This window comes from Molossus molossus, unplaced genomic scaffold (assembly GCF_014108415.1).
Source record: "Molossus molossus isolate mMolMol1 unplaced genomic scaffold, mMolMol1.p scaffold_m16_p_17, whole genome shotgun sequence".
Lineage (NCBI taxonomy): Eukaryota > Metazoa > Chordata > Mammalia > Chiroptera > Molossidae > Molossus > Molossus molossus.
Genome location: NW_023425352.1, coordinates 32,766,701 through 32,791,685, shown reverse-complemented (window position 1 = coordinate 32,791,685; position 24,985 = coordinate 32,766,701). Strand labels below are relative to the sequence as shown.

General features: G+C 42.2%; 1 protein-coding gene, 1 non-coding gene and 1 pseudogene across 2 annotated transcripts in view; 2 read left to right on the top strand and 1 right to left on the bottom strand.

Annotated features, from left to right (window-relative positions):
• The window catches only part of PANK1 (pantothenate kinase 1), a 62,037-nt gene that overhangs the window by 8,460 nt on the left and 28,592 nt on the right, over positions 1 to 24,985 (bottom strand). Inside the window, exons 2-5 of the mRNA XM_036265889.1 lie at positions 16,650 to 17,002; positions 7,944 to 8,197; positions 4,058 to 4,234; positions 3,431 to 3,554 (exon numbers count right to left, since the gene is read on the bottom strand). Coding sequence (XP_036121782.1) covers positions 3,431 to 3,554; positions 4,058 to 4,234; positions 7,944 to 8,197; positions 16,650 to 17,002 — 908 coding nt within the window. The remainder of the gene's footprint in view (positions 1 to 3,430; positions 3,555 to 4,057; positions 4,235 to 7,943; positions 8,198 to 16,649; positions 17,003 to 24,985) is intronic.
• Positions 636 to 994, top strand: LOC118632633 (annotated as a pseudogene).
• Positions 6,573 to 6,692, top strand: LOC118632819. Its single transcript, XR_004960080.1, has one exon. It is a non-coding gene; the product is annotated as a small nucleolar RNA SNORA32 (small nucleolar RNA).

Genomic DNA, 24,985 nt, shown 5'->3' with positions numbered 1-24,985 from the left:
CTCTGTTCCCACTGAATTGACCTTTGAGAGCCCATGGTACAGCCAACTACACGTGTTAGTCTTAGGGCTTGTTCGGCTCCTTGGAAAAAACTCTTGGAATCCCATGACGGAAGTGGACTTTGAAAAGGTATGTATGTCTCTGCCCGGCCTGAGTGACTCGGTTGGGTGTCGTCCTGTGTACCAAAGGGTTGCTGGTTAGATTCCAGGTTGCAGGTTCGATCCCTAGTTAGGGCCCGTGGGGAAAGCAGTTGATCAGTGTTTCTCTTTCTCTCCCTTTCTATCTCTAAGCACGTCCTCAGGTAAGGATTAAAGAAAAAAGGAGCCCTGGCCAGTTTGGCTCAGCGGTTAGAGTGTCAGCCTGCGGTCCGGAGAGACCCGGGTTCGGTTCCCGCTAAGGGCATGTACCTCGGTTGCAGTTTGTCCCCGGCCCTGGTTGGTCGTGCGGGTGGCAGCCACTCGATGTGTCCCTTTCACATCGATGTTTCTCTCTCTCTCCTTCTTCTCTATCTGTACAAAAAATGGAAAAATATCTTCGGGTGAGGATAAAAAAAAAAAAAAAGAAAAAAGGAAAAGGTATGTCTCTGGAATACATTCTTTCATCTGAATACCAGCTTCACATTTAATCTCCATCCGAAATGGAGACTTATAAAAAGTATGACCCCGTTCGGGGGCAGAGTGTCGGTCCAGGAGCCACGGCCCAGTTCGTGTGGAACCTCAGGGAGGCGGCCTCGGCACTGGTCACCACTGCTGTGACTTACGCGAAACCTCAGCTGGCCACATTTTGGCACTATGCCAAGGTGGAGCTGATTCCACCCACCCCTGCTGAGATCCCTGCAGCTATTCAGGGCTTGAAAATAATAGGCAGTAGTGCTCAGACTGGTAGCTTCGAGCAGCTCAGTGAAGCAAGCTCTGCTGAAGGGTTTGGTGGCCACGGAGGTGTGGGATGTGGTTTTACATCAGCGAGATCATAGGCAAGTGTGGTATCACTGGCTAAAGACCAATCTTCAACATGTTTCTTTTTGGTTTATTATTTGAATGTTCTTGGACCATGAAAGTTCAGAGTGGTATTTGAATAAAAAAAGATATGTTGAAATCAATGTTTTCTGTATCAAACACTACATGGGAAGGTCACAGTTTCTCTTGATATTAGGTTGGACTGTCTTTTGCTTTAATAACATTAATACAATTCTAAATGCATGTCTTTGCTTAGCTTGAAAACGGAAAGCATATATATGAACATATCAACCTGGTACATATGAGGATAACATTTTAATTTGAAGGTTGGAAATATATTTTATTTCCAGAAAAGTTGGGAAAGGCCTTGAGAAAACTAGAGGTTGCTGCAGTAGGAGAAATAGTAATACCATGTACTAGAGTTAAATTATATCACTAGTAAAGAATAAAATTTGGAAGGTTTCTCTTTGCTGAAGTCAGAGGACCTTTTGACAACACCTATGTCTGTAAATGTTGGGATATTTGGTGGTACTTTTTTTTTCTTTATAACATCTTTAATGCCAAGACAGTGAATGAAAACCATGACCTATGTTTTTAATCTGATTTTGATATGTGTATCATTACTAATCTATCTGGTTTTATGATTTGTAGAACCTACCATTGCTCAAATAAAATTCCCTATGAATTTAAAAAATAAATAAATACAAAGTATGACCCTGACCAACAGGCCAGCGACATATTCAATACCATGAAAGGAGGGTGACTCTCTTGTAACCCCAGAGCTCAAAGCAGGACTGGCACCCACCTACCATAAAGGCTGTCTCACACCCTGTTTAACACTCGACTATTCAATTAGGCGGGGATTAGAGCAGTTTCCGCAGGACCTGTAATGTTCTCTTCCTTAATCTGGGTGGTGGCTATACCGGTGTGCATGGGATAATTCATCCAGCTGTACACAGATGCTTCTGTATGTATGTTGCATTTCGGTTAAAATTTTTTTCATTTCATTTATTTATTTTCTTCTTTATTGATTTTTAGAGAAAGAGAAGGGAGAGAGAGATAGAAACATCAATGAGCAAGAACATCAACTGGCCACCTCCTGCATGTTCCCCACTGGGGATCAGGCCCATAACCCAGGGAATTACTGGCGACCTCTTCATGCACAGGTTGACGCTCAAACACTGAGCCACACTGGCAGGGCACAATTTTTACTTTTTAAATTTTATTTATTTATTTATTTATTTATTTATTTATTTATTTATTTATTTATTATATTTTATCCCCACCGGAGGCTATTTTTCCCTTTATCTTCAGATAGAGTAGGAGGGAGGGAGGGTGGGAAGGGGAGAGAGGGGGAGAGAAAGAGAGAAAGAGAGAAAGAGAGAGAGAAAGAGAGAGAAACATCGATGTGAGAGGGACACATTGACTGGTCACCTTCCACATGACCCTGACCAGGGCCAGGGACAAACCACAACTGAGGTACGCGCCCTTGACCAGAATTGAACCTGCAACTCTTTGGTCCATGGCCCAAAGGTCTAACTGCTAAGCCAAACTGGCCAGGGCCAAAATTTTTATTTTAAAAAATTCTATTGCTGATGCTACTATGATGTCTTTTTGTTTTTAAAAAAACATATTGATTTGAGAGAGAGAGAAGCATTGATTTGTTGCTCCACCTATTTATGCATTCATTGGTTGATTCTTGTATGTTCCCTAAGGGGAGATCAACCCCGCAACCTTGGTGTATTGGGATGGTGCTCTAACCAACTGAGCTACCCACCAGGGCGCTACTATGATTCTTTAATACTTCTACTACTGGTTCCATGCCCAATCCTCTTTCTTGTCTTCCAACACTGCTCAGTAAGAGTCGGTCCACTTTACACATTTTCCATTTCAGAAAAGTGTTCTATTTTTTTCTCAAAGGAAATTTACAATATTTCAAACACGTTACCAACGCTCTGTCTGTGACCAGCTCTACCCCTCCTTGCGCCTGGGGCTCTGGCTGGCCGTAGCTGTAGCAAGCTCTCTGTGCTTTGATAGCCCTGTACAATGCTGCTTGAACTCCATGCCACAAGGCAACACTGTAAAGAAGCTGAAAGCAGAGAGAATATCGAGTATTGCAAGTGGAACTCTTCACCCACAAATATTTGCAAGGGTGCACAGAGCTTTCTCTCCGACTTTAGTAGGCACATGGTAAAGATGACGGGTAGAGAGGCTAAGGCATCGGTTGTTATTTTACCATGTTTCTTCTATAGACGGATGATTTTATTTGTTATCATCCAGTGCCTACTTAAAAATAAAACACATATTCTTCCACCTCCCCCACCCCCCCACATACACCCTTCTTAGTTCTACAAGGTGTGACTACAACACAGGGCAGGTTTCCCAAGGATTGTAGTGTGCAAGGGTCAACAGTTATTGTACTGCCAAAGGTGATGTGTATAAATGATGCCCGCCTTTCCCTGGGGTCAGGCCTTACCTCATTCAACGCGCACATCCGAGCAATGGAACCAATGTTGTTGGTGATGGTGACCAGTGTGGCTCGGGCAAGGTCTTCCTTGCTGATGGACTCTCGCTTTTCCTTACTCATCATGTTGCCAAAGCTATGTTGGAAATATTAGCGAGAGCATTCAAAATCATCCTCAGGCAGACCCCATGCTTCCACCAAAATACTGTAAAAAGCTGTTTGAATAACTGTTCAAACTCAAATGACCCACTTTTGCTGCCATGGTTTACAAGCAGACAGGATTACAATATGAATGGTTGGCTGCTCTTTTCTTAATAGAAACAAAATAGCATGGCTCTTAATGGGGGGTGGGGGGGGCGGCATTTTTTTTTAATGCCTCTAGATATCTGGACAAGAATGAAACAGGAAACTGTCGCAGTTTTCCAGAACCTTCTTTCAAAGCTGCCCTATTTTAAGCACAAGCATCAAGAGCTAAACATCTCAGTGCTTCATAAAGGGCAGGAGATCGAATCTGAGCTCCAATCCCATAGGTAGTTGCACCTGGTGGGCTGAGATCTTTAAAAAGAACTAAATGAATAGCCAGGGTGGAGAGGTTGCCTTGTGTTTAAGCACTACTGTCCCTAGCCACTTCGTCTCTACCTTGATGCTACAGCAGATCCTTGAAGGCCAAATCGTTCATAGTCTCCTCCGTAAATGTCCTTCACCAGCTTATCAACATTGGTGCTGTCGCCTTTAGCTGCCATTTCCAGAGCTTCTTCAAAGGTCTCACAACCAGTCAGCAAGCAACATAGGCCTAGGAATGTTCCACCTCCAAGACTGAAGGAACAATAACGTTTACAGATTTTACTTAAAAATATGCCCATCCAAGTCCCCAACGACATCAAGACCCCTAATATAGGTTAATAAAAACAAGAAAAACAAAGAGGCACTTGAATTCAAGTGCAAGGGCGCCAAAGAGCTTTAGGGTCGATTGGATTAAATAAAAAGAGGGCAGAGACTAAAAAGGAACATCAAGGAAAACTCGCCCCTGAATTTACGAGCAAAACCAGAGATCCTCACTGATTTCTGTTGTGAGACCTTCAACTTAGCCACTAACCTAAGTGTTTCATTCAGTCTCCCCACCTATAAAATGAGGCCAAATCATAATTGCTCTCATTTGGCGGCTTTGAAAGCAGTGGACAACCAGAGAGATGACTGTTATATATTTTATATATGTAGCAGGAATACAAATACTTAGAAAAAGAAACTCTGTGTACAGGAAGCTGAGTTCGTGTCTATGGAGCCAAACTCTGAGGACCAAATTGACCTAGGACTCAGCCAGGAATAGCCACTTGCTATTTCACCTGACCTTGCTTCTCTAGCTGGGATCATCGCGTTTAACCTCCTTGAAAACTTCTGAAAGGAAGCCACTGATTGGTCTCATATGGTATTTTTTTCTAGTAGACTCTGGAAAAAGTTAATATTTCACTTGCCACCAAGAGTCAAAAAACTGGTATCAAAGGCCAAAATGGTTCCAAAGCTCAAACTAGGTTTCAAAAGCTTTTGATTGTTTGAGGGGGAAATTCCTCTAGAAGAGTCATTTTAGACAATATTAGAAACGGAATATGGTCGTAGAGAATAAACTCAATTGTATATTAATATCAGTTACCCGAGGGAAAGGAAAGCAGATTCGGGGTAAAGCTACCACTAGTGAACTCCAGGTAGGACAAGGAACAGCGATGGGACCGTGGGTTTTACCATTCACCATGCAGAATGGTAAATGTGAAGAGTAAACTGTTCCCATCAATTCCTTCTGAAGCTCCAAGAGCTGCTAGCCCTGGGAATCCCTTATGTGTTTGGATACTGGCTTCTAATTCTAAGAGAAAATTCAAGTTGAGATTAAGGTTATTTTTAACTTATATTAGCAAAAAGAAAATTTAGGGTGAAGTGTATTTACTATCCATAACCACAAACCAGAAAGTACCAGATTGTAGACAGGTGTGTGGTTCTTTAAGTCACATCTAAAGCAAAAGTGTACGTAATGTTTCTTAACTCATGATTCTTGCAAAAATACACACTTGATGGAAATTAAGGGTTCTCGTAGAAAATTGGTAGCTAAGCACCACCAGTAGCAGCTATCCAAACTGTAGATACAATACCATGAGGATATAAAGAGCTCCATGGACACTGTTGCCTTGACAACCCGGTCACAGTGGAGATTTTGGATTGCCTCTAAGCAAGTTTATCTTCATTGACACCTAACTCGGAGAACTATGCGATGTCAGTCCGAGCCTACCCTCCAAGGCCACTGTGTTTTAATGGGAGCATGTTTTGGTTGGCATGCCAGCTGCATTTGCCTTGCTTTCTCTCTGTATATATTTTTAAAGTCTTTGCTCCTATTTCTAGCTTTATCTTTCATCGACAGGACCTTTCTTTGCAGAGATTGGGACTAATCAAGGCATTCAACAACCTACTCCAAACATAGGCAACTGAAGGTACTGGCTGACTTAGAAAGAAGGCAACTCATCAACTGATGTGTTGGTATGAGTGAAAGAGAACAAGTGCTTTGTATGACTGGGGATGACAGGTGACTCCAGACGAAGACGCGAAGCCGCAGGGGAAAGCGAGCATGCATTGGCACGGCTGGCACGCTGCAGTTGGAGGAAAGAATGCACAGTCGCAGAAGAGCGCTTTTTTACTATCCCAGCCCACTGGGCAAGTGGTTCTCTTGCTCATAATCAGATACATCTGTTTGTTTCAGCAGACATACAGTAAGACCCTCAGCAAATGAGAGACAAAAACATATCACTAGAAACAGCCATTGAATATCATTTTTTAAAAAAACCCAACAACGTTATAGTGAGGGATTTTAGGGAGAAGTCAAAGAAACCTTCAATTACTGAGTGCTTATGCCCTTGATATAGATTCCAAAACAATGAGATGAGCTGTACTGCTACACTCTCTGAAGTTTCAAAATTCCTTACATTCCTCTTTCAATAGTCTACACATTCTAACAATGTCAAATGTAAAGTCCTGTTTGCTTTTTCATCGACTCCTATAGTAAAACTGGAGTTGTGTCCATTGAAAAGAAATATTGCTAACAAATCTAGGATACAATAAAATTACACATAACACTGAAGCAAACTATTAGAAATCATGTTTACAAGAAAACTGGTAGTCATGACCAAGGCTTTGAGAATGCAACTTCTCATTTGCTGTGGACATGACCACAAAATATTTCCCCATTAGGTTTTTATCTGCTACGTTGATAGCATTCAGCCTATTGGGAACATTTTCTTAACCCTTATTTTCATTGTTTAGATTAGCACTGTACCATATAAAGACGACACAGGCTATATGTGCTAGCCATTGGTGATCAGTGAGATTTTACATAGCTGCCTTAGATCTCTGGAGTCTTGCAGATGTCCTCTATCTAGCTAATCCTTCTAGGTTGCTAGTGACCAGATAGTCTGTGATCACATGATCATCTCTATTCCTGTTATATAGACTGACTGAAATGACAACTGGATTGAGCAAAACAAAAAAGGGATTAAGAGCCAAACTCGGCAATGTGTGGAAGGACCCAGAACATGTGAAATTCCTTAAATAAAAATTTATTAACTTTAAATAATTGTGCCTATGTTGCAAATAATGCAAACCCATTACTCTAAAAAACAAAAATAAATTAATAAAAGAAAACTGATGTTCTGTATGATGTGGCTTCCTAAAAATAAAAATGCTTAATGAGGAAATAGGGTATAATACCGTAGCGACAACCTGGAGTTATAGCTATCAGTTCACAAGAGCAGCAAAACCTAAAGCTTAAGCCATTTGCTTAGATCAGTGATTCCCAAAGTGTGTTCCATGCACTGAGGCTCACTGCTGACCATAATCGTTTATATCTGTGGTATTTTAACTCAGATCAAAAGAAAACTCTGGTAGAACAACTCTGGTTGGACAAGGAAGATCTGGGGCCCAGACAGATGTCTCATTCCCCTCGCCTACCTGTGGCAGCCCCTGCTAGGGCTCTTTATTAACATTCAGTCTCCTGTAGCATACTTCCACAACTACTGATTAGAGAGCTTGTGGCTAAGCTTGGACGTCCAGACGGGATTTGTTGATGATCACAAAGCACTGGTCATTAATGAGCATTTACCAATAACTAAAGTTTATAGGCATTATTACACATGGAACAGAAGTCAAGCACCAAGCCGGTGTGGCTCAGTGGTTGAGTGTCGAACCATGCACCAGGAGGCCACCGGTTCAATTCCCAGTCAGGGTACTTACTGCCTTTGGGGAAACTTCTGATGTATATGACCCTTCTTCCCTCAACCTGATCAGTTCCCAACAGGGCAAGAGCTCGGTTTTAGTAACCTTTATATCAATCACCCTCATAATGTATCCAATAAATCTTTCTTGGTTGACAGAGGGTAAGATCTTTCTTTTAAAGATGTACTCACTATAAATAACATTTTTATAAACTGGTCTTCAAGAAAGAGACCTGAGTTTGAGTGTAAAATGCTCTCCTAGTGAAAACCACATTTACCTGGTCCCTGTAACTCTCTTATAGTTGTCCTTGGAGTACACAGCTAGGATGCTGACACCTGAGCCCATGTTCACCAGCAGCATGGGGTATGGGTTATCAAGGCAGTACGGCTTCTTTTGACACAATTCAGGATTGGTGGGATTTTCAAAATAGTAACATTCCGGCTTGCCATTGAAGCCCACGGAGTCGACGTAGAGCAGGCCCTGAATCAGACAATCCAGTTCGTCCAGTTTATGGAGCTGCAGGTTCGCGATCTGAAAGAGAACACAACCCTGTGAATAGGCTGCCATGGCCTTCAGGGAAGCGCCAGAGACTTTTAGCTGGACTTCAAATGTGTCATTAACATTGAAAGTATGGAAACACCCAGAAACACCAAGTTGTAAAATCTTGTTGATCATTAGCCTGGCCGGACATCAGACGTCCTGTCTGCCCGCAGTGCGTGCTAAGGGGCGGCAGCTTGCCTGGCTGCAAGAAAAGCATCTCACTAGCATGTGTGGTGGTTTGAAGGGTGGCCCCTGAAAGGTAATGTCCATGTCCTAACTTTCAGAAGCCGTGAATGTTACCTTATTTGGAAAAAGGATCTTTGCAGATGTCTTTAAGTTAAGGATGCTGCATCCTGGATTATCTGTTGAGGATCCACTGCCAAGTTTCTTATGAGACACAAAGGAAAGACTTGATAGAGAGGAGGGCATGTCGAGATGACGGTAGAGAGGAGAGCTGCCCCACAGGCCAGCAGCCACCAGGAGCAAAGGACGTGATGAATGGAATCCGCCCAAGGGCCTCTGCAGGAATTGTGGTTCTGTCAATCCCTTGATTTCGTTCTGGCCTCCAGAACTACAGCTGAATAGATTTCTGTTGTTTTAAGACACTAAGTTGGCAGTAATTTGTTACAGCAACCAGATGGGACGGACAAATACAGCATAGCACTGAGCCAGGGGGACAATCTCCAGAGTCCAACTCCCTTTTCCAAAGCCTGGGCTTTGTGGTTAGGCAGACCTGGCTTTGAATTCTGGCTCTAACACTTACTTCACTGAGGGATGTGGGGCATGTTTCTTAACTTCTCAAGCCTTGGTTTCTCATCTGTGAAATGGGGATAATAATACCCTGTGCGGAGTGGTGTTGTGAAGATTATACAATCATATAAGTAAAATGTTGGCATGTACAAAAGACTCAACAAATGTTGGCTCTTTTATTAATAGCTGGTGTGGCCTCACAGTGTCCTTTCATGCTCGTAGGAGACAAAAAACTCCTGTTTTCCTAGGTACAGAGGGAGAAAGGTAAAGGGGAATGAGTCGGCCATGGGCTAGCCTTAGGGGTGAGTAGCCACTTTGCATCCTCAAAAGTTTAATTCATGATCCTCAACAATGGTATTTCTGCTGGTCCAAAGGTTGGGATGATGATAATTTTCCATGGACAAAAAATAACCTAACAAAAAAAATCAAGCAATCACCAACCTGAAACCGAAACTGAACCAATTATGAGGTCTAACTTAAAAAAATGTTTAAATCTATTTAAGAAAATAACAACTGGTAATTATTGTTTACTTCATGTCAAGCACTTGTACTAGATCATTTAATTCTCATAAAAACTCTGTAAGTAGTTACTGTTATCCTTATTGTACGGTTAAGGCTCACAGAACTTAAATAACTTCCCCTACACAATACAACTTGCAAATATCTCCCATAAACTTGCTGTTCTTCTCGTCTTCATTCCTAATGGGTACTGCCTCTGGGATCTGGAAACAACCTATAGAAGTGCTAGGCTATTTTGCCAAAAGGGGCATCCTCTTCATTACCAAAGTTAACCACTAGAAGAAAACTTTTGACTTGTGTCACTCACCTGAATTTCCCACTCAACAAAACCCACCGAAGCTATCCCTGCAGAACAGAATTAGTTAGAACAGCTACCATCAAGGTGGTAGAGCTTTTCTTGATACACAGAAACAAGCATTCTAAGTGATACCTGGTAATAAATTAAGTCTATCTCATGAATGATTCCAAACATTTCTGTTTTTACCAAGTGAAACTTTAGTGTGAGATGCCTTTAAAGGGGATAATGCTAGAATTATAAAAATGTCTGGAGACATAGCCGTGCAAATGCTACTCTCCCAGTCCTGGATTCCTGAGCCTCCTCTATCACACCTAAAGCTCTGGTCACATTCTGTTTGTTTTCTGGTTCATTGGGTGCCCCTGAGCACCAGGATCAAAGTCTTGTCCATAATAATTGCTCAATAAACATTGGCTAAATTAAAACAGGAAAGTGATCACTTCCTGGATCACCCCAAACTAAAAAGTAGCAATTTCATCAGCCAGTCTTGGGATCATAGGTTAGGCCGCTTAAAAATTAATCAGAGGTCTTTCAACAATATCAATAGCCACGTCCAGACAACATCACAAACATGGACAGAGACAGAGTCTGTCCAGCTGGACATCCTGAAACACTGTGCTAGGAAAAAGAAAAACCTGTCAGGACAAACAAACTAAGCAAAGGAAACATTGTTATCTTACCTTTCCCCTCAAAATCATTTTCAAAACAAGTGCTGGCACAAACAAACATCTCTTCTACACATTTTACTGAGGGGTGAATATTTCTGAAGCCTGAGGTCATACACCGCCCCCCCCAAACTGGGAACAGAAACATGAGTCGCTTTCATTAAGACCCATCCAGAAAAAGGATGGGTTCCCCTGTGTAGGCAGTGAGTCCAATCGTTACCTGGACTTTCATACATGCCATCTGAAATTCAAAACAGGTTGGGAATTACTCTTCTGACTTTGCAGTTCATTAGCACAACTGAAACAACTTTATGGAAAGCCTGAAACAGCATGTCTAGATCTTAGCCACAGAGAAACATTTTCTCTGGGCTTAGTTTTCTTTGTATCGGTGATTCCTGCATGCCAAAATTGGAAAAAATATGGATCCCAAACACAACGTATGGTCAGGATGCAACTGTAAGAGATTCTCTTTATGTGCTTCAACTCAGTCTGTCAACAATAACTAAATAGCTAAACACATTTTTAAAATCTGGTAAAAAGCATCCCAAGAGGTTCTAAACCCACATACTCCACAGGGGAGTGTGGCCTATGGACCTACCCAAACCAGGTTTATCACTCTCCTGTAGCTGAGAAGTGGGTCTCCACACTGGATTTCAGAACTGAATAAATACACATCTGTGTGATACCCTGCATTTCCCTAGGTGCTTCTGCTGACTCTGGCTCTATAAATCTTATTGGAAATGGCAGCAAAGATTATCTTACTAAACCAAGAACAATTTGCATATAAAATGGTTGGTCCTGAATTACAAATTCCGCTCATGGCACTTTCTCGGCAAAGAGAACTAAGAGAGACCCGAGAGAGGAATCTCAACTGTGTTCCAGCGAGTGAGGAAGGGAACAAAACACCAAGCCCGGCTCCTTCCTCCCCACACTCCCAGCTATGAAAGGGGCCATCTGTGAGCGGTCAAGGCGTGGAAAACGACCCTGTCTACCAAAACTTGTGCTCTTGCACACTCACAAACCAGTCCTCAGATTAATAATAGGAACCAATATAATAAATGTTCTTGAATAGTCACTTTAGATTTAGAATAAATATCAGATATCCACAATTACCCTACTCCCTCCGGATGACTTTTCCATCATTATTAACTTTTGTAGATCACTCCCTCAAGGAAAGTCCATGCTTAAGTCCTCACACCTTAAAACAACAACAACAACAACAACAAAGTCATGAAACAATCAGGAAACCCTTTTCTCATCCCTAAATCTCATGTCTACCAAATAAGATTTGTTATATCCTGTTTGCTCAGAAAGCAGGTCTTTTTTTTTTAAGTAATTAAAAGAGTCACTTCTAACTTCTAGTCAATGTTACTCTTGGACTGAAAAAACCCCACAAAGAAAAGTATCTATTGTAATGATGAGCTAGGTAGACAAAAAGGATGATTTCTTTTTTTCTATAAATTTTCTGTTGTTAGAATACCTTGCATTCTAAAAAATGCTCTCGTTGAAGTTAGAAAGTGTAGTTATGGGTGAAAATATTAGATTTGGTACATAAAATAATCTGGGAGGTTCTTGAAAACAAAACACATTAGGCCCTGGCTGGTTTGGCTCAGCGGTTAGAGCGTTGGCCTGCGGTCCCGGGAGACCCGGATTTGGTTCCTGCTAAGGGCATGTACCTCGGTTGCAGTTTGTCCCTGGCCCTGGTTGGGTCGTGCGGGAGGCAGCCACTAGATGTGTCCCTTTCATGTCGATGGTCTCTCTCTCTCTCTCTCTCTCTCTCTCCTTCCTACTCTATCTGAACAAAAAACGAAAAAATGTCCTTGGGTGAGGATTAAAAACAAAACAAAACAAAACACATAGAATATAGGCAGTAGGGATAAGCATCAAGCTAACTGAAACCTGCAGTGTTTAGTGTCCTGGTGCGGAACACACATGACCCTCCCCTGGGGAGGGGGGTTCCTCTAACCAGGGGGGTCCCTCACGGGCTTACCAATTTCTTTCTTATCAATTTTGAAGGTTAACTTTTGTCAATTCAGAATTTTGTGATAGTGACCCTAAAATCTTAAAAGGAAGAGGAGAGGGAGGGAGCAAATGAGGGAAAAAGGGAAAGAAAAAGAAAGAAATGCAGCTTTGTTCAGTTGAAAGTAATCTACACAGGGGTCTAATTTAACTATGTATGAACAGAACATAGTCATCAGTCATAACTGCTGGACTTTCAAGGTCTGCTAAACACCTTCTGTGAGTCCTACTTACTCAGATTTTTAAAATGTGTATCTGCAAAGCTGTATTACACCAGAAACAGTGATTTTGTACAATAACAATGACAGGACTTTACAAATATGCTTTATCATTTATCAGGTGTTTAATAGATAGAGTAGTAAACACTGATCCTTTACAACTAAGTAAGCACCTTCAAGGTTCTGTTCTGGAATGGAGAAGAGCTTGGATTTGGCATACCTAAGGGCTTAACACTTACTGTTCTCTCTGCCTAAAATTCTCTGCCTCTGACACTGGCCTGGTTGCTTTATTACCTCTTCATGTCTCTACTCTGATGTTACCTCAGCACACAAAGACCATCCCAGCAGTCCCTGTCCCCCTTGCCCTGCTTGTCTCTCCACTTATTGCCCTTTGCTTTATTCCACATACACTTGCTTATCTGGCGACTGATCATGTCCCTGTGCTAAAATATAACTTCAAGGGGACAGGGGCTTAGTTCTGTTCTTTACAGTACTTGGCACATAGAAGGAACACAATAAATACTTGCTGACTGAGTGAATGAATATTCAGGAAAGAGGATGATAAAACCTATTCATCGGGCAGTGTTGTTCAGTGGTTAAGCATGGACCCATGCACCAAGAGCTCGCCGGTTCAATTCCTGGTCAGAGCACATGCCCAGGTTGTGGACCCAATCCCCGGTGGGGGGCATACAGGAGGCAGCCGATCGATGTTCTCTCTCACTGATGTTTCTATCTCCCTCCTTTCCCCACCCCTCTCTAAAATAAAAAAAAATTTTTTTTAAACTATCCATCCTCACAAACTTTAGAAAGATACAGGCACATCACATAGTACACTGACAAACAGGCTATGGAAAGAGATCGGTATTCTTAAATTCTGCTTTACTTTGGCCAAGACTGAGCATGGAAACAGAAGGCAGACCACGTACTTTCTCTTAAAGATGGATGTTCCGCCTGGCCAGGCTGTTTGGCTAATACAGTCATGTGGCACAAAACATTTTGGTCAATGAGGGACTGCGTGTATGATAGTGGTCCCATACGGTTATAATGGAGCTGAAAAATTCCTATTGCCTAGTGACATTGTAGCCATGGTAATCATAGCACAACACATTACTCATGTGTTTGTGGTGCTGCTGGGGCAGAAAAACCTACTGCGCTGCCAGTTGTATAAAAGTATAACACATACAAGTATGTACAGTACATAATATTTGATAATGATAAGAACAACTATGTTCCTGGTTTCTGTATTTACTATTCTTATCATTATTTCAGGCTGTATGCGCTCTACTTATAAAAAAATATAAGCTTGCTGTAAAGCCCACACCATGTTATGCCAGCAGCAGCCTCACACACGTGGTGCATACGACATCTCATGATCGTATCATTTTTCTCTGTGCTTGATTTATCTCATGTTGTTTTGTACAGTAATAGGCTATACAGGCTTGTAGGCCAGGGGCAATAGGCTACTATACCATATAGCAGTAGGTTACACCATGTATATTTGTGTGCTTGCACTCTATGATGTGGCATCACAACAAAACTTCTCAGAACGTTTCCCGTTGTTACACGGCACATGACTGTACTTCACATTTGCTCCCTGCTCCAGTCTATTCATTAGGTTTCAACAGCCTGCCTAAGGGAGCAGAGGCTTTTTTACCTTGATTGAAATAAGATACAATCTTTCTCAGTTCAGAACCTTGAGAAACACACTTGCTCATAGCCAACGTATATTGAGTAATTTCCTCCCAGAACACACGTTACCCCAGAGGAGGGATGCAGGCATTGACAGACATTGCATAAATGCTCCAGGACACTTGGTTCACTTCAGGCTCCCCAGTGGAGACCGACACACAGGGTGACCTTGAGTGACCTACAGAGATCACAGCACTAGGGCTGGGTCAGCAGTCCTTCTGTCTGAATCAGAATTGAGGTGATGGCCTTGCTCTTTCCTAGGGGACACTCCTAGGACGTCTTACTCTCTCTTAAACTTTAGTTTTCTAAGCCCATGTAGCACAAGAATGCCACTATACTTCCTATCCTCCAGATGTCACTTCTAGCTAGTTCTGATATCCTAAATATCAGATGATGCAACTGAGGCCCACAGGAGGGACATACCGTACCCTAAGTCACCCAGCTAGTTAAAAGAAGACATAGGACTGAAATTCAAGTTCAATGCTTTTTCACTTAGGCATTCAAATTTAATTTTCATGTTCCCAGAGCTCAACCTTCTCAGTTTCACAATTCTTTGATCACTGGGCCTCTTTGATGGGAAAAAGATCCCATGAATCATTTAATTAGGTGGCAGCGTCAAATTCTACTGCTTCGTAGGGAAATGGGACACAGAAAAAAGATGCCAAACCCTGAAGAGAATCAGTCTCACTTAGGATACCATGTAAGACTCCATTGCCAGCTCTTCTAGAAACTACTTAGAATAATCAGTGAGATGAACGATGTTACCTTTGACGATACAAATGAAAGTTTCACTTACAACGTATATGACTAACATATCGACTCATTAATTGGCTCATTCATGACAGACTTTATGACAAGACTGGAGTCCATCAGTCCCCGGCAGTCCCTGGTTCGGCAGCACACATACGTTACTTCCATGACCAAATGCCAGTAGTTTGTACTCGAGGATCTGAGGACATGTATTTTACATCTCACCTCACTATATTTTCAACTTTGTGGCAGGACTAATCCCCACATCTTCTCCCGTGTTCAACCAGTTCCACAACTCCAGTTTCCTTTATTTCCTCCACCTGTTATTTTAGTCTCACTTTATTCCCTGTGAGATGAGGCTGGACAGCACAGAGACTACCTCGACTGTAAAGATGGAAAAATTGGAACACACGGTGTTAAGGGATTGCTAAACAGAGAGAAGGTTTGAACTCTATGTCACTCATTCGTATCTTCCATTGAGCTAAATTTGTCAAATCTAAATGAGCAACACAGAGTTGGAATGCCCTGCCAGTCAGGATACGGCCTTATTCTTACTATGTAGCATCCTACTCTCTCCAATGTGTTCATTAATAAAGGAATTCATCCATAAATAATATCAAAGATTTCATTTCTTGTTTGTGAGCAAAACTCTGAATGACATTCACAAAACAAAAACAGAGTGCAAATGGGTAGACAGAAGTAATCATTTTTAGTCAGATTTACAGAAAGCCTCTCCTGTGGGCCTCGGTCTATATATCTATAAAACTGGCACAGTGACCGGCCATTGTGGCTCAGTGGTTGAGTGTAGACCCATGCACTAAGAGGTCGCCGGTTCGATTCCCGGTCAGGGCACATGACCAGGTTGTGGGCCTGATACCCAGTGGCGGGCATGCAGGAGGCAGCCAGTCGATGTTCTCTCTCATCGATGTTTCTAGCTCTCTCTCTATCCTTTCCTCTCTCTCTAAAACCAATAAAAATATATATATTAAAAAAATAATAAATAGCCCTGACCAGTTTGGCTCAGCAGTTGAGCATCGGCCTGCGGGCCAGAGAGTCCCAGGTTTGGTTCCTACTAGGGGCACGTACCACAAAAAATAAATAAATAAATAAGTAAATAAATAAATAAATAAATAAAACTGGCACAGTGACTATGCTTTTCAAGAAACTGTGGTAAGTGTCTGTAGAAAACTCTAAAATACTTCGGAAGGAAGTTTTACAACATCTAGTCTTGAGCATACTGTGCAGCTCTAATTATAACGAAAGTGGTGATGATAACTAATGTTTAATGAGCAGTAACGAAGGGCCAGGTACATATTATCTCATTTGCTCCTTCATGTAATAATCCTATGAGGTAGTAACTATTCAAATAGATGAAAAAAACTGAGGCATAGAGAGGTGAAGTAAACTAGTCCAAAATCCCAAGGTTAGTAGCAGTCTAGTCCTTCAGTATGAGGTGCCATGGTTATGGACATGTGAGAGGTTTTCTTTCTTTCTCTAAAAGGTGGTTCTGTCATTTTAACAAGAACAAGCCCACATACCATTCTGAAGTCCTCCTCAAACTTGAAAGCCCCGCCTCCCGTGGCACAGAGCGTGGTGTGAAGGCTGGAGAAGTTCTTTTCACTGCCCATCTGGATGAACAGGTGCATAGCACAGGTGGGGAAGCGGATGAAGTGCAGGTTGCCTTTGCGCCCACACATGGTCAAGTTTTTCAGTTCCAGGTGGACATCTCGGATCCCGGTTTTCCCATAAGCGATGTTAGAAGTCAAATACTTTCTGATGCTCTTCAGGTTCTCCACTTCCTCTTGTTCCTCTTCAGCTGTAATATCCTTCGGTTCAAAGTAGACCAGTTTAACCAGAGTTCCACCGATATCCATGCCGAACCATGGGAATGCTAGAGGACAGAAAGACACAGGGCCACTGAATTTTACGCATGGAAAGAAATATTCGATGTTTAAATATTCAGTAATGAAATGCCATGGTGCCACACCCAATATGTGCATTTAACTTCAGTTTACTTGATTTCAAATACATGTGCCAAAAGAAAAGACAAGCAAGGAGAAATTCACAATTTAAATGGTGCCCATGATTCTGCCCATACCCTTTTCCATTAGAGTCTGTGTCGGGACTGACTTTGAGATGAGAAATCGGATTCTGCAGTTCCTTAGGCCAGTCTCAATTCCCATGTGCTCCTCAGGGCTCAAGGATCTCACCAAGATAGGTGTAGTTCCAATACTTAAAAGACACATATTTTGCATGCATCATGGCTCTCAAATGTTTCATCAGAAACTTAGCCAGAGAAATAGTGACCTGATGCCAGAGGGAAAACCAGCTGTGCTAGGTGTACCAGTAGACGGTGTGTTGATCTTGAACCCTCATGGTGCCTTCCTAGGGCACTTTTCAATGATTGTTTTTACAGTATTAGCGTTGTGCCCCCATGAGCTGACTTTATAAGGCAAGACTCCCCTGCTTTAATCTACAGAACAAACAGGAAGCAGAAAGGAAGAGAACGTAGACAATGAGAGATGATGGGCAGGTAGGACAATGGCTATGGTGGTGGAATTCTAAAGAGAACAGCTCCTGTTACATCTCCTTTCTTTCTTCAGTAAGTAGAAACACTTGCTCCATCTCAAATGGTCTACCCAGAAGTCCCCAACCCAGCTGTGTGTTAGAATTCCCTTTAACATTCCAATTTCTGGTCTCCTCTCTCACAGATTCTGATTTGATTCAGGGGTGGGAACTGGGCATGGGTATCTTTTAAAAGTTCCCCAGTGGTTCCAATCTACATACTTGGGAACTGCTACCCCAGAAGAACCACAGCCACTGACAGGCAAGCCCACAAATCAGCAGAGCTCCGGACCAGGACTGCAACACGAAGGCCTGCTCTAGATGTAGGTATACAGTGCCTCACAGATGACGCTTTTTGGTCCATTTTCTAAAAGTCACTGCATTGTATAAACACATACACACACAGTCACAGGTGGGTCGTCTTATAAGATTGTTTTGTTGTAACAGTGATGAAATGCCACAGAAACTTAACTCTTGTTTATATTAATTAGCCGATGGAAAAACTGGTTTCACATTGCCCTGGCCGGTTTGGCTCAGCGGTTAGAGCGTTGGCCTGCGGTCCAGAGAGACCTGGGTTCGGTTCCCAGTAAGGGCATGTACCTCGGTTGCAGTTTGTCCCCGGTCCTGGTTGGGTCATGCGGGTGGCAGCCACTTGACGTGTCCCTTTCATGTCGATGTTTCTCTCTCTCTCTCTTCCTCTCTCCCTCCCACTCTATCTGAACAAAAATGAAAAAATGTCCTCGGGTGATGATAAAAAAAAAAGGGAAAACTGGTTTCACTATATGTCATTTTACTTAAAGTCACAGAAACTACTGACATTACATGAGGACTTACTGTGTGTGTGTGTGTGTGTGTGTGTATGTATAATTATTTTTCTTAATCTGCTGAAGTTGTTGTCTTATGTCAAAATGAATCTCCACTGTAATTACTTTTATTATTAAGAGAAATGGCTGAGTTCCCTAAGCAGCCTGACTTTATTTAGAGGCAACCTGAAAAGTTAATGCTATGCTGTCAAATTCTCTGCAGTGAACACAGCACACCCAAAAGAGTAACCAAAATCCACAGCCTCTTTCCATCCCCTCGGTAGACTCTGGGGGCTAAATCTGAAACTGTGAAATTAAAACCGAGTAAAGACACAGGGAGCTAAAAGGACTTCCTTCGAAAAGTTTATTTCATGTAGCCCTAGAGAACGTCCAGGCGAGCCCTGGTCACACTGTGCTCATTATACCTGGAGACGACATTGCCAGGAACGTAAGTGGGACCTGCAAACGTTCTTTTTCCTAAACAGCCCTACTGCCCTGTCCCTCCGTATGCTGAGGAGGGGGGAGAGGTCCGTGGGAGGAAGCCACCCCTGCACAGAATCTTTCCTCCCTCTGCTGCCGCTTGTCCTCCCTGCTCCGCACGGCGTAAGCAGCAACTCCCACAGTATGGAAAAGCAGAATTCCAAACTCCCCAAAGATTACGATCAAGAAATTCCACTGATCAGGCCACGTTAACAAATCTCCTACTATCTTAGCAAAACAAATTCCACATGGCCCAGTGTAGGCTGGGAAGCTTGCTCCTTCTAGCATAAGATAATAGAAACCTGGAAACAGTTCATCCCTACTCGTCAGTTCAGCTCGCGGATGCCGTGTCTCGGTCCATTTTCTAACACTCACTTTGCCGTCCGTGTGACCCACAGTGTAGGGAAAGACATGGCCAAAGAACCAGGGTTTAGAAAAACTGCTTTCCAGAAACAGCTAGTTCACTGCAACTCCTTCTACCTCTCTGCACCTCAATCCCCTTATCTGTGAAAAGAATGAATGGTCTCCAGTTCCCTCCCTACTATAAATTTTCTATGGATTCTTTAAGAAATATATTTTTTAAAAATCACAACTATCCCTAATCATAGAGGCTGACCATCACCCTAGCTTGTTTTTAAATATGTTTTTACTGATTTTAAAGAGGAACGGAGAGGGAGAGAGAAACATCGATTAACTGCCTTTCATATGCTCCCCAAGGGGGATTTAACTTACAACCTGGGCATGTGTCCTGACTGAGAAGCAAACCAGTGACCTTTCAGTTCACGGGACATTGCTCAACCAAATGAGCCACTGGTCAGGGTCATAGCCCTAGTTTTAAACTCTAATGAAATATTCTATGCCAGGTGGTTGGGCTATGCAATCAGTATTGCAGTTATGATTCATTTTCATCAAAGTAGGGTAGACACCTACACCTGGATAGAATGGGGGAAAAGGTGCTCTGGAACACTATTAGGGTAACCATTTTGGAAAGACTCAAGTGACAGCTATTAAAATGAAAAGTACATAACCCTGGCCTAGTGGCTCCGTTGCTTGGGCATTGTCCCATGCACCAAAAACTTGCTGGTTCCATTCTGGTCAGGGCACATGCTTGGGTTGCAAGCTTGATCCCCTGGTAGGAGGTGGCAGGAGGCAGTTGATGGATGTTTCACTCTCACATCAATATTTCTTTCTCCCTCTCTCTTCCTCTCTCTCTAAAAAAAAATCAATTATAAAAATAATTTTTAAACTACTCATACATTTTTAACCCAGTTAACCCCTCTTCTGGACCATATTTTACAAATCACCAGTGTTGAAGGATAGGTATAAGAATATTCACTGCAGCACCCTTCAGAGGGGCCAAATTAAAAACAAGCACACAGCCCTGGCTGGTTTGGCTCAGCGGTTAGAGCGTCGGCCTATGGTCCAGAGAGACCTGGGTTCGGTTCCCGCTAAGGGCACGTACCTCGGTTGCGGTTTGTCCCCGGCCCTGGTTGGGTCGTGCGGGTGGCAGCCAATCGATGTGTCCCTTTCACATTGATGTTTCTCTCTCTCTCTCTCTCTCTCCCCCTCCCTCCCTCCCTCCCTCCCTCCCTCCCACCCTATCTGAACAAAAAATGGAAAAATGTCCTCGGGTGAGGATAATAAATAAATAAATAATAAAATAAAATAAAAACAAACACACAAACAAAAACTGGAAACAAAAGTTCATGCCCTTTAATGAGGAAAGTGTTCAATAAAATGTATGACTTCCAAATCGTGAAATACTATAGCCATTAAAGAGAATGAATGAGACCTATATTAGCTGCCTGGGGAGATATCCCCAATTCTCTGTTAATGAGAAAAGCAAAAGATTCTTAAAGCATAAATAATTTATTTATCCTATTTTGTTTGAAAAGAAAGGAGTAAGGATGAGAGGGGGAAAGAGAAGAAAGGAGGGAAGGACAGGAGGACGGAAGGAAGGGAGACCCCTATATGTTTGATATGAGCCCACAGAACTGTACAGAAGGCCACCCCTCCAGGTTGGTACTACTGTTAGGAAGTGGCAGGATGAGCAGGTTGTTTGGGTGGAGGCTAGAGATCAGGGGAGGGGATGGAGAAAATTCTACACGTAGAACTTTCAGCAGATACAGAAGTAAAGAAAACAATTATTCAGTGATAATCAAAGTTAGGAGACATCTCAACACAGAATGGACAGAACAAGCAGTGTGAAACCCAGAAAATAAGTTAGTCTGTACCAGAAATCGAGTATCCACCCAGCCTCACCTGGCACCGGCCCTCTGGGATGAAGAGTCTCTACATGGCCTTTTGTGTGGTTGAATATCTGGAAGTGCAGGCACCTGCAAAGAAGTCTCACTTTTTAAAACAAGACAGGTGGCACCTAAACATTTTATGTTATTCAGAGTCCTGGTTTCTTCTTCCTGCTTCACCTCCAGCTCATTTTTCAGCCATTTCAAAGCTTTTGTTGGCAACTCAACAAAACAGTGGGAAAAGGTGTCAAGTTTTGAAAATTCAGCAGTTTTAGTTTAAATGGCGGTAGAAATGGTTTTCACTGACCTCTGTTCCTTCCTTACCTTCATAAAAAATGGAATGCTCTTGTATTCATAGCTTCCTGCTTTTATAGGACACTGTCATATTGTAAATGTGCAGTTGTATTTATCTCCCTGACATCAAGGTCTCCCTAAATCTACACTTTCCATATACAAGCTGCGGACGGAGATAGAAGAGAAGGGGAAGGAAGAACATCCCAAAGCAGCTACCCTTTATGATTCACTTCTTATTCAATCCAGGATACCCAGATGTCTTGATAAAATCAGCTGAACCACTGATAAGAGTCTGTGTTTGTCAGAAGTGATGGTGGTTCTAGACACAGAATGTTTGCTTTCATCCTTTACTCCTCAGTCTTACACCAGATGGCATTTTCAAAAATCTCTAGAATATTTATCAAGAACATTCGGCAGGAGATGAGGTTCAAACTGCACAAAAAGACTTAAGTAAACTACTCATTCAAAATGGTTCCTACTCTACTGAGGTGTGTCCAAAGTAGAAGCTGATGTTCATAAAACCAGGTGCTACAGATAAGTGGTTGAGTCAACTAGTGTATCGGTCTCAACACGAATACAGCTCAAAAATAATGCTAAAGGAAACCTGCTTTAAAGGTGAAAACTCATGAGTAGGCCATTGCTTCCAAGCCAGAGCATTAAGTTAAAAGCATGAGGCCCTCTAGAACTTTCCCAGAATGATGGGAAGCATTCCAGATAGTGGCTGATCCATCAGCCTAGGCCCTGGAGTGAGGACACAGCCAATCCTCAATGACATACAACATGAGCACAAAATAAACCTCTGTTTTTTAAACCACTGAGATTAGGGAACTGTCTGTCACTGCAGCAGAACCTGGCCTATTCTGACTGCTATTGGATGAGGAGTGCTGCTGTAACAGCAACAAAAAACGTGACACTGGCTCAGAGCCAGGAGGCAAGGAAGGAGTGAACAAATGAATTCTGGAGACTGCAAAGCATTTGGTAAAACTATCATGTATGATAACTTGGAAGGCAGATATATACCTAAAGATTTAGAAGATCTTGTGTAAGAGGTTCAAAGTCAAATGCTAGTAGCATGCGTTCGTGACTATTGGCTACCGTTGGCTAAATTTTTTTTAAAAAAATATTATTCAGCGTTAAATTTTTTGTTTTAATTTCAGAGAGGAAGAGAAAGAGAGATGCATCAATGTGAGAGAGAAGCACTGATCATCAGTTACCTCCCACATGTGCCCCGATCTGGGATCAAATCCAAACCTGAGTAGGTGCCCTGACCGGGAATCAAACCCACCACCTTTTGGTGTTCAGAAGGACGCTCCAACCAACTGAGCCGCATGGGCTAGGGCCTGTTCAGTGAATTTTAAAAGGAGTAACCAAAAAAAGAACAAGAAATGGGTTCAGATCCCTTGGAGATTCAACCCCACTTGGTGGGCCATTGAAATGCAAATTGAGCCCTGGCCAGTTTGGCTCAGCAGTTAGAGGATTGACCTGTGGTCCAGAGACACCTGGGTTCGGTTCCCACTAAGGGCACGTAGGGCACGTACCTTGTTTGCAGTTTGTCCCTGGCCCTGGTTGGGTTGTGTGGGAGGCAGCCACTTGATGTGTCCCTTTCACGTGGGTGTTTCTTCTCTCTCTCTTCCTCTCTCTCTCTCCCACTCTAGCTGAACAAAAAATGGAAAAATGTCCTCGGGTGAGGATAAAAAAAAAAAAAAAAGAAAAAATTGCAAATTGAGGCTCATTAACAACCAGCATCTGCCCCACCCTCAGGATATCCCCTTATGCTGAGCAACTGAGGGAGTTTTTCATTTAACTGAGAACCCAATGCTCTCCAAGAAACCACTACTGATAGCCTCCAGGCAAAAAGCTGAAGGATAACCAAACCATTCCTGGGCTTGCAACTCTGCCCAGGAAAGTAAGTCTTGACAGTGGTGTTTAATGTGGGTCCTCCTTCGCTCATCCAAACCCAGGAGAGGAAGCCACAAACAGCTGAACACCAACACCCACAGGGAAAATTTGGCAGGATCCAAAGCCCACTGTGATTGCCAAGATGGTGAAACAAAGAAACAAATGCCAAATGAAAGAACAAGAGACCTCTACCGAAGATAAGATAAATGAGGAGCAGTTAAGCAAGTTAACACAGCTGGAATTCAGAGCCATGATCTTGAGGAAGCTCAACAGCATGAGTAAGGACATCAACACCATGAGTAAAGACATAGAAATGTTGAAAATCAACCAATTGGAAATTAAAAACCACCAAGAAGAAATCAAGAATTTCCTATCAGAAATAAAGAACACATTGTAAGTTCTAAGCAGCAGAGTAGAGGAAGCTGAGGACCGCATCAGTGAATTAGAAGACAGGGTAGAAAAAAATCAACCAATCAGAAAAACAATAGGAAAAAACTATTAAAAAACAGGAAGACAGCTTAAGAGAACTGTGGGACAACTAGAAACGTAATAATATTCGCATCACAGCAGTCCCCAAAGAAGAAAATGAGCAAGGGTTAGAGAATATATTTGAAGAAATAGTGACAGAAAACTTCCCTAATATGGTGAAGGAAGAAGGCATGCAAGTTTAAAAAGCACAGAGGCCAAAGTAAGAAGAACCCAAACAGGCCCACACCAAGACACATAGTAATCAAAATGCTAAAAATTAAAGACAGAGAGAATCCTAAAAGCAGCAAGAGATAAGTAACAGGTTACCTACAAAGGAACCCCCATAAGGATCTCAGCTCAATTCTCAACAGAAACACTTACAGGCCAGAAGGGAATGGCACAAAGTAATCAAGGTAATGAAAAACAAAGATCTGAATCCAAGACTACCCTACCCAGCAAGGCTATCATTCAAAATAGAAGGTCAAATAAAGAGCTTCCCAGACAAAAAAAAGGCTAAGAGAATACATTAGCACCAAACCAGCACTGCAAGAAATGTTAAAAGGACTTCTGTAATTAGTAGAAGAAATAGGAAGAAAAATAGAACCACATTAAAAAAAAAATGGCAATAAATAAGTACATATCAATAATCATCTTAAATGTAAATGGATTGAATGCTCCGATAAAAAGACACAGAGTAGCTGACTGAATCCATAAAACTCCTAGAAGAAAAATGTAGACAACAAAATTTCAGACATCATACGCAACAGAATTTTCACTGATACATCACCTAAGGTAGCAGAAACAAGAGAAAAAATGAACACATGGGACTACGTTAACTAAAAAGCTTCTGCACAGCAAAAGAAACAACCATCAAAATGGAAAGGCAACCCACTGTATGGGAGAGCATCATTGCCAATGATACATCAGATAAGGGGTTAATTTCCAATATATATAGAGTGCTCATACAACTCAACAAAAAGAAGACAAAGAACCCAATTAAAAAATGGGCAGAGGAGCAGAATAGACACCTCTCCAAACAGGACATACAAATGGCTAAGAGACACATGAAGAAATGCTCAACATCACTAATCATCAGAGAGATGCAAATTAAAACAACAA